Source organism: Aspergillus karnatakaensis (assembly GCF_047715665.1).
Source record: "Aspergillus karnatakaensis strain CBS 102800 unplaced genomic scaffold BJY04scaffold_17, whole genome shotgun sequence".
NCBI lineage: Eukaryota > Fungi > Ascomycota > Eurotiomycetes > Eurotiales > Aspergillaceae > Aspergillus > Aspergillus karnatakaensis.
The window spans coordinates 222,703-235,410 of NW_027395729.1; the positions used below are offsets into that span (position 1 = coordinate 222,703).

General features: G+C 50.0%; 3 protein-coding genes across 3 annotated transcripts; 1 reads left to right on the top strand and 2 right to left on the bottom strand.

Annotated features, from left to right (window-relative positions):
* Nucleotides 1-4,245: 4,245 nt before the first annotated feature.
* BJY04DRAFT_186142 (eukaryotic translation initiation factor 3 subunit E) lies at nucleotides 4,246-6,273 on the bottom strand. Its single transcript, XM_073710851.1, has 3 exons — nucleotides 5,069-6,273; nucleotides 4,821-5,015; nucleotides 4,246-4,760 (listed from the first exon to the last, which is right to left on the bottom strand). Exons 1-3 carry the CDS (start codon nucleotides 6,202-6,204, stop codon nucleotides 4,742-4,744), a joined length of 1,350 nt encoding a protein of 449 aa, XP_073572639.1. The 5' UTR covers nucleotides 6,205-6,273; the 3' UTR covers nucleotides 4,246-4,741.
* A 156-nt stretch (nucleotides 6,274-6,429) lies between these two features.
* On the top strand, nucleotides 6,430-7,791 carry BJY04DRAFT_186145 (mitochondrial 54S ribosomal protein mL49). Its single transcript, XM_073710852.1, has 3 exons — nucleotides 6,430-6,722; nucleotides 6,829-7,214; nucleotides 7,274-7,791. Exons 1-3 carry the CDS (start codon nucleotides 6,566-6,568, stop codon nucleotides 7,322-7,324), a joined length of 594 nt encoding a protein of 197 aa, XP_073572640.1. The 5' UTR covers nucleotides 6,430-6,565; the 3' UTR covers nucleotides 7,325-7,791.
* On the bottom strand, nucleotides 7,757-11,832 carry BJY04DRAFT_35681 (putative ARID/BRIGHT domain protein (SWI1)). The gene is made up of 2 exons (XM_073720198.1): nucleotides 11,661-11,832; nucleotides 7,757-11,311 (listed from the first exon to the last, which is right to left on the bottom strand). Exon 2 carries the CDS (start codon nucleotides 11,286-11,288, stop codon nucleotides 8,328-8,330), a length of 2,961 nt encoding a protein of 986 aa, XP_073572641.1. The 5' UTR covers nucleotides 11,289-11,311; nucleotides 11,661-11,832; the 3' UTR covers nucleotides 7,757-8,327.
* Between the last annotated feature and the right edge of the window lie 876 nt (nucleotides 11,833-12,708).

Consider the following 12,708-nt stretch of genomic DNA (forward strand, 5'->3'; position numbering starts at 1 on the left):
AGCGTAAACGATATTTGATAAAGGGTGTAGTATGCATGGCTTGAGATGTTGTATGGCACGAGTTACGAGAACGAGATAGACAATAATATACGAAGAATTCTATTGCGGCGCCGTCTGACTCCTGAGCATATCTTAGCTAGTCGTGTTTCATCAGCGCGCCTTCTTAACACTGCACATGTTTCCTTTTTCCCCGCCCCAGCCTCACATCTCCTCATCCTCAGTCCTCATCTCTCATCAACAGCTTCTTCCTTCTATCTGCATCGCACCCAAAACCTGGAGCACTTCACTGGTCTCTTGAAATTTGCCACAAGCCTCATTCTTGCCTCCTCGAGGCTGCTGTTTCGTGGTAGTGTCTACCACACGATCACCATCCTTCATGGAGATCATCACCTTAGCGCCCCAGCGAGGCTTTGGAGGTGGCACACTTGGTTGTCTGATAGGCTGAGCTCATCCTCGGTCGGCCTTGAGCCTGGTCTATACAGTCTTCAGTTCGGCACCATGAGGACGTCCCGGGTAAGTACCTCGAAGCCTGCTTATTTCTCGTCTGAGATGGCTCTCTCTGACTGTTAGTGTTCTGCTTCAACTAATAGCCACCCGAAATCTACGCTGACATGCATCACCAAGACCACAATCGCCGCCGCCGACTGATAAGATACTGGCAAATTATAGGAAGAGATTCTGCGACATTAGCCACAGCAGCTACGTTCCGATCCGGACGCGATCTTGCCGTTGATCGGGAAAGGACCTCTGCCTTGTCGATGAGATCTGGACCAAGATCTGTTAGCAACTGCTGCGTGCCGTGGCCCACGAAGGAAACAGTCAAGCATCTGGGCTTCACTGTTTCATTTTTATCGAGAATACTGGGCGGCAAGAATCTGGACTGTCGGTTATGCCGATCAATGCGTATACTCCATACGCATTCGAGCACAACTCTAGACGGGTCTAGACTCCCTCGCCAGTCAAGTCCACGTTCATTGTCTGTTGTGGTACTCTCGAAACGAACAGTGATTGCGTTCCTCTCACAAAGCGCTCTGCATGGAAATAGCACACAGGCACTGCATATGCCACTACAGTGCTACCTTTACAAAACTCATAGGCCACCTATACCCGTTCGCCGTGTGGTCATCGCAAAACAGGCTGCTTTCGTAGGTTTATGCAGCGGCAGGTACTAAGAGACACCAAGGAATCAACGGCCTGCTAGTGGCCTCGCCGGGGAGCCCAGCAATGTGGAGTATACCGCTCCCAAGTACCGTGCTCTGACTGGCAAAGCGGGCTGAAGCAGCTTGAAACCTCCAATAATAGGGTTTAACACAGACGTCCCTAGGAACAATGGCCGGCGGAGAGCCAATCGCGACCGTAGGGAATCCTTGCACGCGTTTTATTTACATCCGACCCTGTCGAAGACTGCGTTGGAAAAGCCAAGATCTTGCCAAAATTGGATCCTTGCATCTGAAGTTGAGATTCGGCGTTCGGACGATCAACAGTCAACATTGCACTTGACCTGACACATCGCTGTTGAACAATAGAACAAACCCAGGACCCAACAGAGCGGGAAACCCGGAGCTTCGTGAGGAAAAGGAATGCGCGATCCTTCTCGCACGCCTCATTCTGATTGGCTTCTATTCTAGCTCGGAGAAAGGCTGAACTAAACGTGGTTTTTGAGCAGCTCTATCCACCAAGGTGATGCTCATCGAACCCCCTTGGATGCAGGTGACGCTCCGCTCTATGCGCGAAGGTTGGGCCTCCATGACATTGGGAAGAAATATAACTACAGCCCACCCCTAGTCTCGTGTAGACAGACGAAAATCGCGGACGGCGCCGAAGAGAACCTGCGGGATGGACCCTCGATGCTCCATTCCTGGAGCCACGGCATCATACATAGACCGGTCTACTTTGGATGCAGGGAGGAGGTTCACCGCAGAATCCGCCAAGAGGGTCAATGAACCAGAACCGATGCGCGAGGTTTATTGACAATTCCGAGAACTGCTTCGATTTGTTGAAAAGAGTCTAGTTTCCATTGTGGTTCAAGCCTCACTTTTGTTTTTTTATTACTCGCGCAAAAGGGTTGGATGAAATAGTGAGGCGGTTGCGCCGGGATCCGACATGAACAGAAGACCAGAAACAACCCTCACAGCTCGCTCACAGTCCTCCTGTCCGTCACCGGATCCATTGTGAGCTTCTCTTGTTGCCTAGGTGTAATGATTTCTTCCTGTTGCTGATTGTTTATTAGACCACGCTGATCAGCATGACTCCGACTCCTTCTCCTGGGCGTGGCCGACCTTTAAAAGTCACCCCTACGGGGTAGCGATGACCGCTCCTATTCCTCATTCCTTTTACTAATACTCCCTTGCATGGAGGGAATATGCGAAGTATATATACCTCTATAAAAGGCGCTTGTTTGTGCCTGCTTACAAGGTCTTTATAGTCATCGATACCACCACTGCCCCGGATAATAGTGCCTTATCCCGAAAAGGATTGACTCTTTTGGCCACATACATACACCACCCCCATATAACTAAAGGACGCTCCGATATACGGGGAGCCGAAAGATGTCTCAAGTTCAACAGTACTGGCTGCCAGGATATGGGCTCTCTCGTCAGATTGTATTAGGACAGATCCAATACTTCCTGGGACCATCTGCAACCGTCAGGCCTTTCACTTACCAGGTAAACCTCCGACATGACCTCAAAAGTCTCTTTCGCATCGTTTCAGAAGGAAGCACACGCCCTAACCGCTTATGAGACTAAAAGGGGCGCGAAGGTTATTTGATCGTTGGTGTACCATTGACAAGAGTATGTCTTCCCACCTATATGTCCCTCTCTAGATATCTTGTCCACTAGACGTGGACTCTGAAGATCGAACATTAATATTGAATAGGAACAAATCAACGACCTTGCAATCATGTCACGAGAATATGAACGACAGGAAACTCTTCGCATGGCTGGCGACTCTAATCCCGAATCAGAACCATATATCAATGAAATCATTCCTGTCCGGCTCACATCAGGACCCTCCCGCAGACATGACCCAAGACGACGATGACCACTCTGCATCTTCTATTTGTGTTTGTTTCTGAGCGTCGCATCTCACGAGATACCTATGCATAATCTTGCTTTGAACTTGTCACTTTGTCTTCGCCATGTTACGCCTCCTGGTCCTAGAGCCTAGAGGACCTCATTTACCTCTTTCCACAGCCTCAGCCAGAAAGATCCCTTCGGAAATTGTAAGGGAGCTGAGACCTCATATTTCTGGTGCATCATAGCATGTTCCTGGATTTCTCTTTCGGTGTTTCGGGTCTGCCACTAGACATCCTTTCCTCCATCTTCCTGCATTTCGACATTTAACACCTATATACGAGACTGTCTATTTCTATTTCTTCTTGCTCTTTCTCATCTACTACTGTGTTCTTTCGGACTTCCACCAGAGATATCCCCATTTCTAGATTTTTATTCTCTCTATTTGTCCTGATCTCCTATCCATGTCATCCTATCTCTCTCAATGCGTCGAGAGGGCGAAGAATACCACGCTGTTTCCTCGAAAATCCAGAGCTTTAGGTTCCCCGTCCATGTACATAATAGACGAAAGACAACTTTCTGAAATCAAATTAAACAGGGCCAGGAACTGAGAAACCAAGAACTAAGGACCACAAACGAGAATGAAATATACGTCTATCAAAACTCAGCCTTTCTTCCAAGGTTACTTATTCATACGTCCACAACTGATTTATTACGGAACAAGGGCATAGAGACGAAACACAGGCACCAACGTATTTGGGTAACTAAATCGAGTTTTACATGCTAGAGGTTAGAGGAGATGTAGGTTAGAGGGGATACCCATGAATACGACCAGCATAGCACCCCATATTTGCATTATGTCTAAAGCTGCTACCTGCAGATGCAATGCAGATGGAGAGGTTCCGTCCTCAAGAAATAACTTCGAAGTAGGAAGGTGCGAAGGCTCCCGAGGTCCCGACAATACCTCCTAAGAGGAAGGAGCGACGCGTCGAGCTCGTTATCTGCGGGGAAGGAACGACTCATTGATGCAACTCTGGCAATCGGTGGTTCTTTCCTATCACGGTATCAAACACCCTTACTGAGAGACCTCCCAAATTGGGAGGGTACGTACGAGCACGGCACAAAGAAGGCATAATGGAAGGCCACGGTAAAGTAGAATATGATCGATTACGTGCCAATCAATTTACATAATTGTAGGATGGCGGTAGGCAGTACGGAGTAGGAAGTAGGCTGAATCAAGAATACCGATTTATTTCCCATCATCTCTATAGATCATTCGTAACAACATCGACATCGATCGGGGTCAATACATGGAGAGTAGCAAAGATTTGGAGAGTGAATTTTGGAAGGGTCGTGAGCGTAGGTGGGAAAACCTGTGAGCCTCGTATCAGAGGTTAGGAAGCTAAGAACAGAAAAGTCCTTGGTTCTTGGTCCTGTGTCTGGTAGGTATCTTGTGGATCCGACGCCCGACAACCCAGCCAGAGAGTCATTTAGGCGTAATAGGGATGAGTAATAGGAGGAGGTAGGTAGATAGGTAAAAAGAGAAAATCGAAAGCGGAAACCACCTGAACGCCGGCCTGATGCCACTCTGCTGGGTTTCGCCCTCATCTCTGGAGGCAAAACCCGCACATACTGCAGGGGAATACTACCAACATGAACAGAACCAACAGGAGAAATTGAGAAGATGATTTTCTTTTAGAAGTTTCAGATATTGCGCTATCAAGCGTTTATTTCGCGACAGCCGCGCTGGATGAGTGGAATGGTTAGATATGACCCGGATTAATAGGTTTGAATAGGCTGACGAACCTGAGAACTTGTGTGCGGAAGAAAGCACCCTTTGTCTTCTCGATGACTTGCTGGTATACTGATTGGGGAGGATGGTTCATGATAACTGTGCCCTCTTTGTAGTCGATCTTGGCGTCAACGCGAGTATCGCGGATCAGGTTGACGATCCACTTCTCACCCTCATCTTGGTTGAGGCCGAGGCGGGTGGATAGATCCCTGGTTAGTAGTCAGTATTTGGACTTCCTTTTCAAAGCAACTGGGTAACCTACTTGATATCGATCCGTTGGTGAATCTTGCAGTAGCTCTCGGAGATGAGGTGACGGGCAGCCTCGACAAAGGCATCGGCGGCAGAAACGAGGAAGAAGTCGCTGCGCAGCACATCCTCAGCCTCGCCGAGCTTCTTCTGTGCCTCCTCAAAGTCGAAATCGACGTACAAAGCCTTAACGAAATCGGTGATAGGGTCGTTGTACTCATATCCCTCCTGGCGAACAACGCGGATCAGATCTTTCAATTGCTTCTGGTACACGCTGTTGTTCTTGTGCGCGCGATTCCGGTTGGTGATAACTGCCGCGGCGAGGTATCGGAGAACCCAAGGGCAGCTGGTCTGGATGGTGTTGATGTAGGCGGGGGAGAAGAAAAGGTCGGTCAGGACATCGCGGGCGGGGTCGTGGTTGAAGTAGGGGAAAAGCGACCAGTGGATCAGCCATGAGCGGTTGTGAAGTTGACCGACGGGGTTGTTGAAAAGCCTTGTCTCGATGGAATCCTTGGCCTTCTGCACTTCCTCCATCGCAGCCTCCCAGTTGGTGGTAAGGATCTCGGAGGCCAATTTACCCCACGTGGCTGAGGCAACCTTGTCGTTATCGGTGGAGAGAACACGGAATTGGTAGAGAAGTTCAGCGGCATTGCCGTAGCTGCCGCAGCTGTACTGGAACCGACCGTAATCGAAAAGGCTGTTGACCATCTCAGTGGTAACTCCGTGCTGTTCCTCGAGGAACTTCAAGTTGGCGGCCTTGTCGCTCCGCAAGTTGGCGACCACACTCTCATCCTGAAGCAATTCGGTAATCTTCTCGCTCTCCGCCTCGTAGTGTTGCAACTTAGCCAGAACCTCCTCCCGCTTCTTCACGAACTCGTCGGGGATCGAGTCTGAGTTGTTGATTTGCTGCCACAGGTTGGCGACATAATCGGTCATGTTCGTGTGCTTCAAAAGTTCGTATTTCGCGCGGACAATCTCGGAGTCGTCATCCTGGCCAGAGCTGAATTCGAGTAGAGGGAAAACGAGATGGCGGTCGAGGTAGGGAATCAGCTTGGGCAGAAGCTCGTACTGGTTGGCGATCTCTTCGGCGGTCTTGTGGGCGGCAGCGCCGCTGAGAAGGGTCTCAGCGGAAGGAGGAACGTTGGCTGCCATGGTGAACAGTGACAGGAGAAAGACCGAAGAGGGTGGAGGGAGAGGGGAAGGGTGACGGTGACTTCGTCTTGGATGAGGAGCAAACTGTGCGGCTTCTTTTCAGATTCAGAAAATGTGGGCGGGAGGGTTGGTTTAGGCGCTAAGCCACTCTGGAACTAGCGGGACTGTCTCCGCTCGAGAGCAAAAAGTCCTGCTTTTGCTCTGGATAGATATCAATCAGACCATCGTCGAGTCCTGTCTCCCGGTCCATCCCCCCTCTTCGATCTGTATTCTCTTGGTAATTTATCCAGTGGAGGGTACTCAGCGCCACATCTGCGCTGCTTCTCCAACACCTCGGCCTCCCCACGTACTCCTTGCACAGATGACATCCATCATGCACTCTCTCCCAGCCTTCGCGGTTCGCAAGCAGTCGACGGCCGTCTCAGGCTGTCTACGACGCGCTACACAGCTTACTTCCTCCTCGGGGATGCGTAGCTCGATGACTACTCAATGTATCCAGTCGAGATCGATCGGCTCCCGTAAGTTATAGCTGTTCCGTCACCCACCGGCGGAGACCTTGGCTATAATAGTGCTTTGGTCGAACGCGGTCGTGGAGAAATGCTTCTGAGTACTAATGTCCATTAGAAACACCTTTCCAGTCTCTACGCGCGCCCTCCTCAGTATCTAGCTCCACACAGCAACGCCGAACCTTCCTTGCACAGCTGAAACGCCAGTCTCAAACTGTCCAAGAGGACGCCGCAGCCACCACTCCTCCCCCAGCTGCCCCGAAACTAAAAGTCATCAACCTCCCCTATTTCGTCCGCCGAACACCCTCAAACCAACTCCCTGTATATCTTGTTACCAAGGCCGGTGGAACCAAGCAGCAGACAAAGATTCAAAAGACCGAGGGCGACGTCGATGCTCTGAGGAGGGACCTCGAACAGTACCTAGGGTTGGAGGCCGATGGTCGCGATAACAAGAAGAGCCGCGATATCACCATTAACCGGTTGAATGGAAATATTATCGTCAAGGTACGTTTGGCTCATGCGCGGGTAGGATTGATATTGAGGACTGACACTCTTCCGAACAGGGCTGGCGGAAAAACGAGATCACACAGTTCCTCTCCGAGCGCAACTTCTAAACCACGCTCACACTATCACCTATACTCAATCGCCTAATCTACGAATGTAACCTTCCATACCATACGCCTGATTCCCCAACCAAAACACGATCAATCACCCTACAACATCAGGTCTAATGCCAACATGGATCTCTCAAAACACCATTACTCCACAACCCACCCTTGAACGGCAGAACACAGCCAGCCTGGCTTGAAAACAGCTTTTCTGAGCAGTGCCTCACGCCTTCATTATCTCCTCGGGCTTCTACCTCCCCGGGTACACTTATCTACTTTTCTGGACTTTCTCATTTCGAGTTTCTATATCTCATTTCGAGTATTGTCACTGTGTACAATTTTCTATTCTTTACTCAGGAGTTTTGTTCTTCTTTGTGATCCCTCTGTCTTAACTATCTCTGTTGGCTTTTCTGTCCTGGCGTCGTTCAGGCATTCTGTATGTAATAGTGCATATTCAATGATCTTACGGCTATCACTTCTAAGTTCTACTCATCTGCCTCCCTCGTAGCGCATTTTGAGCTGTTTAGTGAGAGAAAGAGCATAGTGATACTGGTTGCTATAAACAAACTACTCCTTAGTGGGACGGGTGAGTAGTGAACATGATGTACATCCAGAGATACGCAATGTGTACGAAATACGTAGTAATAACACGATAATACTAGGTAAAGCCTATTAATGATTCAGCAGAGAGTAATAGAAGTATCCAAAAGCCATCTGAATTTGGAAATACCGCTTCGATCATAATATATTTCTGCCCGAGGGTATTGAGCATTATACATAGCATAAAACCAGGAAAAAAATTACAGTCACGCCTCACAAACAAACGAAGTACCTTTTCCACCGACGCCAGACAGAGCAAGGAACTGCATGAATAATAGCGTCTGAGGAAAAATAAATGGTTTACGGATAGAAGACATGGCAGAAAGAGGGTCACTTTGAGACATTTGAATATGGTCGAGGCCATCGCTAGAAAAAAGAAGACTAAAAGTAGTAAAGGGGACGCAGTTCGTTACTCTGCAAGCCGTGCATACGTTATCAGTTGCCGGACAACACCTGGATCGACGTTGGGCATCAACAATGCCCCGAGTAGGCTCTCTTTCTTGGGAAGGATTCCGGAGGGAAACCGGAGCGTTGAGTCTGTGTCGGCGTGCTTTGATTTCTCGGCTAGGCGCCGAAGAATTGCCAACCCTCGGTTGATGATAGAACTGTACGCTTCCGCCTCGGCTTCGGCTTGTGCTCTTGCCGCATGGTTTGCGCGACTGTTTGAAATCTGTGGTGGAGGAACACGTTCTGTGCTTAGCAGACAAGAAAGGCGGAGGAGGTGAATGGCGAATCCATCAACAGACTCAAGCCACGATTTGGCGGTAGTCCCTTCGGCGAACCCTGAGAGAATGTCCGCTGCTAACAAACCCTGCATGAGGAATACTTTGCGGATATCTGCTATAGCTAGAGGCTTCCTAGGTTGATCAGGAACGGGACAAATGGCTAGACCGAAGGCGCGTGTTAAGAGCTCTTGCTGAGCAGTAGAGACCCCGTCACTGGAGAATATTGACCGAAAGAACGTCCGATTTGGCTCATCTCGTGCCAGCAACTTGGCCAAACTATCCACGGCGGTGGGTGTGTATTTATGGACGGATGGGTTGTAAGCAGTAAACATGACACCTTCTGTTGAAACGGCGGGACCCGGGAACGGAGCAAACGACAGCAGAAAATGCAAAAGGCAGATAGCCTCCTCTTTACTAGGTAAATGGATTGCATGGGCCACATTGCTCAGATAAATAACTGTATCCTTCATGAAGTCGAGAGTGTTTTGATGTGTACGCAGGAGCATGTTCCTAGTGCCGAGATAGCGGATGATGGTCGAGATGAATTCAACGACAGGAGGCGTTGATAATATGTCAAAATTGGACTCAATGAAGGAGAAGTTGCGCAGAATGGTGGTAATACAGATGAGCCTATCGACCGCTCTGTCCAATTCGTAATCGGTGCTTCCAAATTCAGGAACCGCAGCCAAAGTAGTCCATTCCGACTGACAACCTCGTTTTATCTCCTCGTAAGATGGTAGCAACATCATGTCAGAAACTTCTGGTGAATGCTCGGCAAGAAGTTCTGCCTGGTCTTCTGCACACTCTATCAGACTTTCGACCAGGTCATCACAGTTCTCTAAGGATATTTGAACTGCAGGTTCGGAGGAAATGGTTACGAGGGCGTCGAGAGACATTCGAATCTCTGCATGTATCCCGGATTTGATACCCATTGTGAGGGCATGGATATCAATCACCCCAAGTTCGGCAAACGCCGGAACATTGGGTTTTAATCTCGTGATGTCTTCTCCAATCTGGAACATCTCACTAACGGCAATCGGCCCATGGAGCTTATGATCTGTCAACACCATTGGCTTGAAGGTATCTGAAATCGGCTGACCAAGCGGTTGGTTATATGTTTGATCAACTTCATCGGAAGGCTTGCCAGCAACAGATCCCTGTCCCTTCTCGGACGGAGCCGGGGATTGGGTAGATAATTGCCCATTCAAATCGTGAGAAGTGGCTGGTGGTTGAGACTGGCGAGAAACACTGAGGCGATGTTGACTTTGCTGCTGTTTGCTATGTGACTTCGCTTGCGTTGGAGTCGCGAAGCCATTAGCAGCAGTTTGCTGAGCATTGTTGGGTGTTGACGCGCTCACAGGAGATCCATGTCCTAATTGTTGAGCAGCGTCGAATCCCGGAACCTGCTGTCTTACAGCTGGAGACTGAAACTGTAACCCAGATGGGTCACTTGGCTGTCGTGGAACAGAAGGTTGTTGAACCTGATCCGCAAACTGTTTCTGCTGGCTAGAAAGGAATGCTTGCTCATAGGAACCGAGGTTCCGTTGATAGTGTTCTCGAATCTCCTGGGCCGCCGCCGGAAATTGCTGCGGAGGGAACTGAAGTTGCTGCGCTATGACTGACCACATGTTCGCAGCTGTGATCTTCTTTGAGCCACCAAGTTTCATGACAGTTGCATAAAGCTGAACAAGGTTGATGGGGCGACCAGAAACAATGGGATTGGGATCAAGGGGTAAATTCCTTGACATCATGAACTTCTGCAATGATCGCATGAAGCCCTCAGGGTTGGGTGGTTTGGCCATGGTCTGTTGCATCTGCCTGATGGCTGCCATTTGTTGGGGGTTCGCCACGGCACCCACTCCTGCTACCATTGGGCGCCCAGCCATTGCTGGATTCATGTTCATCCCACGATTTTGGCCTTGCATCTGCATAGCGTGCATCCGCTGTTGCTGCTGCTGAGCAGCAATGGCCTGCTGGTAACCTTGTGGCATGCCGCCAAATTGCGCCTGCATCGGTGCTTGAACGGCAGCGGATGTCATGGCAGGTGAAGGTGAGAATCCGGGGCCCATTCCCTGGGGGAAATGCTGACCGGGCATAAAAGAGTTATTCTGGGGGGTGTTCACGCGGCTGGGATGGTCAGATTGGGCGGGAGACATTTGAGTTCCCAGATGGGGTCCGGCTGGCGAGAACGGACTTGGCGAAGCTGTTCCCATTCTTTGAGCGGCATGTTGGTCGAAATCCTGCATGATTGGCGACTGTGAGACATTGGCAGCCGCTCCTTGTTGGAGATGCGGGTACTGGCCGGGATGAGGGAATTGAGGAGCTCCATTGACAGGGCCTTGGTATCCGGGATAAGGGACCTGATGGGGCGTTTGTGACCGGGACGCGAGTCCGCCAGGAGCTTGCCTTGGTGACATTGACATCCCATCTTCTGGCCGCGCGCGTTTAGATGGGATTACCTGGTTAGGATTGGCGAAGCCCGGAGAGGCATTGCGTGGTACGCCATTGAACATGCGCTGGAATTGGTTTGGGTCTGGGGTAGGAGAGGTGTGGAGGAAGGCGGCGGATGGGTCGATGGTCGCTTGATGGAAGGCGCCATTTTCAAGGTTTGGGAGGCTCGAGGCGTCAGATGGCCAGGCATTCATGTCGTGCGGTTTTACCAACCCATCTGTAAGGCCAAAAAAGGAGCTGTCAGAGATGATGACACAAAATGCAACGTTTCCATCATTCAACGTGCGACCGGTAGCAAAGGTAGGAACAGTAACAACTTCCGCATCTCTAGATAACAGCAATGCATAATTGGCATATCGCGATGAATATCAGAGATCTTGACGCGTCGGGTTGGAGTCACTTCTCGCGCGGTAGCCTGCGACACGACCGAGGCGAAGCACACCCGAAACAACCAACCTGACGCGAAGATCGCAAAGGAAGACCAAGCAGGGTAGGAAGGTTGTTTTATAACATGAAATCAGGCCGCCACAGAAGAATAGGGATGGAACAATAAAAAACATACATACCGACAAGGCTGGACTATTAAAATGCCGACTTGCGAGCGGACGATAGAGGCCGGTCCCGAAATAGCAGCAGTTGGCAGGTTGAGAGAGGGAGGAATGGAAAGTCACGGGACCTGGCAGGTCAAGTCTAGTCAGCGGAGAGCAGCGAATGGGAGTGGCCGAGCTCCCAAAGACATGAAGTCGAACACCTGGGCAGGGGACGATATAGCACAAAATAAACTCTCAAATAAAGATAAGCTTAAAAGCAAACTCAACAAAAAGGGGATCTAGATCTTAGGATGGGATAGGCCTCGCAACATGTGCTGGTGGTTCCGCAGAACGAGTAGTGGTGGTGCGTGGTCACAAGGGAGCAAGGCGTGTAACAAAGCCAATGACGAGAGCAGAGCAGCGGGGAGGCAGGAATGTAAGGAAACAGAGACGTACCTTGACAAAGTGCACCATACACTGTAGTACGGTATACCCTTGGCTAGAAACGTGTATTTTATTTCCTGTTTTAGTCTTTCATCAAGACGGAATTTCAGGAAAGCCAGGCGATCGCTTGGGATGGCCGATGAGTGGAGGCACAAGGAGAGGGGGATGCCGGGAATGGGGATGGGCGTGGAGGAAGACAGCACCGCAGGCTCGTTGAGCAAATCGCTGGGGGGGATATCAGATGTCAGATTATACGCCAGTAGTAAGTTATTTTACCAGAACTGAGCAGTAATAATCTTAGCAGCAGAGACACAGGAGAAGCAAGTCAGTCGGTCCGTTAGGTTAGGTAGGTTAGCAGGGCGGAAAGGGGTTTCCTCTGACAGGCGCCGGTTATGCATGTTGTTCCGTTCCGAGAATGGATCCCGTGGATGGACTAGAAATGCCACCTGCTGTGCTCTGGGCCACTCATCGATCAGAGGTGGGATTGTCGGTTTAGCGGGGAATCATCCAGATTTCAGACTATCGTTTGGTCTTGGGGATGATGGCCCTGTTGTTGCTCTGAAGCAATCTTGTTCTGGCGAGAGGACCAGGAGATAGCTTGTTAGAGTCTCAGCGAGACCCCTTCGTCTGCGAAGTTAGC

Bases quoted from the DNA above. Each gene is read 5' to 3' on its own strand.
- BJY04DRAFT_186142 (XM_073710851.1), bottom strand. From the start codon at position 6,204: ATGGCAGCCAACGTTCCTCCTTCCGCTGAGACCCTTCTCAGCGGCGCT. The intron at 5,016-5,068 runs GTAGGTTACCCA...ACTACTAACCAG, and splicing joins CACCAACGGATCGATATCAA to GGATCTATCCACCCGCCTCG.
- BJY04DRAFT_186145 (XM_073710852.1), top strand. From the start codon at position 6,566: ATGACATCCATCATGCACTCTCTCCCAGCCTTCGCGGTTCGCAAGCAG. The intron at 6,723-6,828 runs GTAAGTTATAGC...AATGTCCATTAG, and splicing joins GTCGAGATCGATCGGCTCCC to AAACACCTTTCCAGTCTCTA. The intron at 7,215-7,273 runs GTACGTTTGGCT...TCTTCCGAACAG, and splicing joins ATGGAAATATTATCGTCAAG to GGCTGGCGGAAAAACGAGAT.
- BJY04DRAFT_35681 (XM_073720198.1), bottom strand. From the start codon at position 11,288: ATGAATGCCTGGCCATCTGACGCCTCGAGCCTCCCAAACCTTGAAAAT.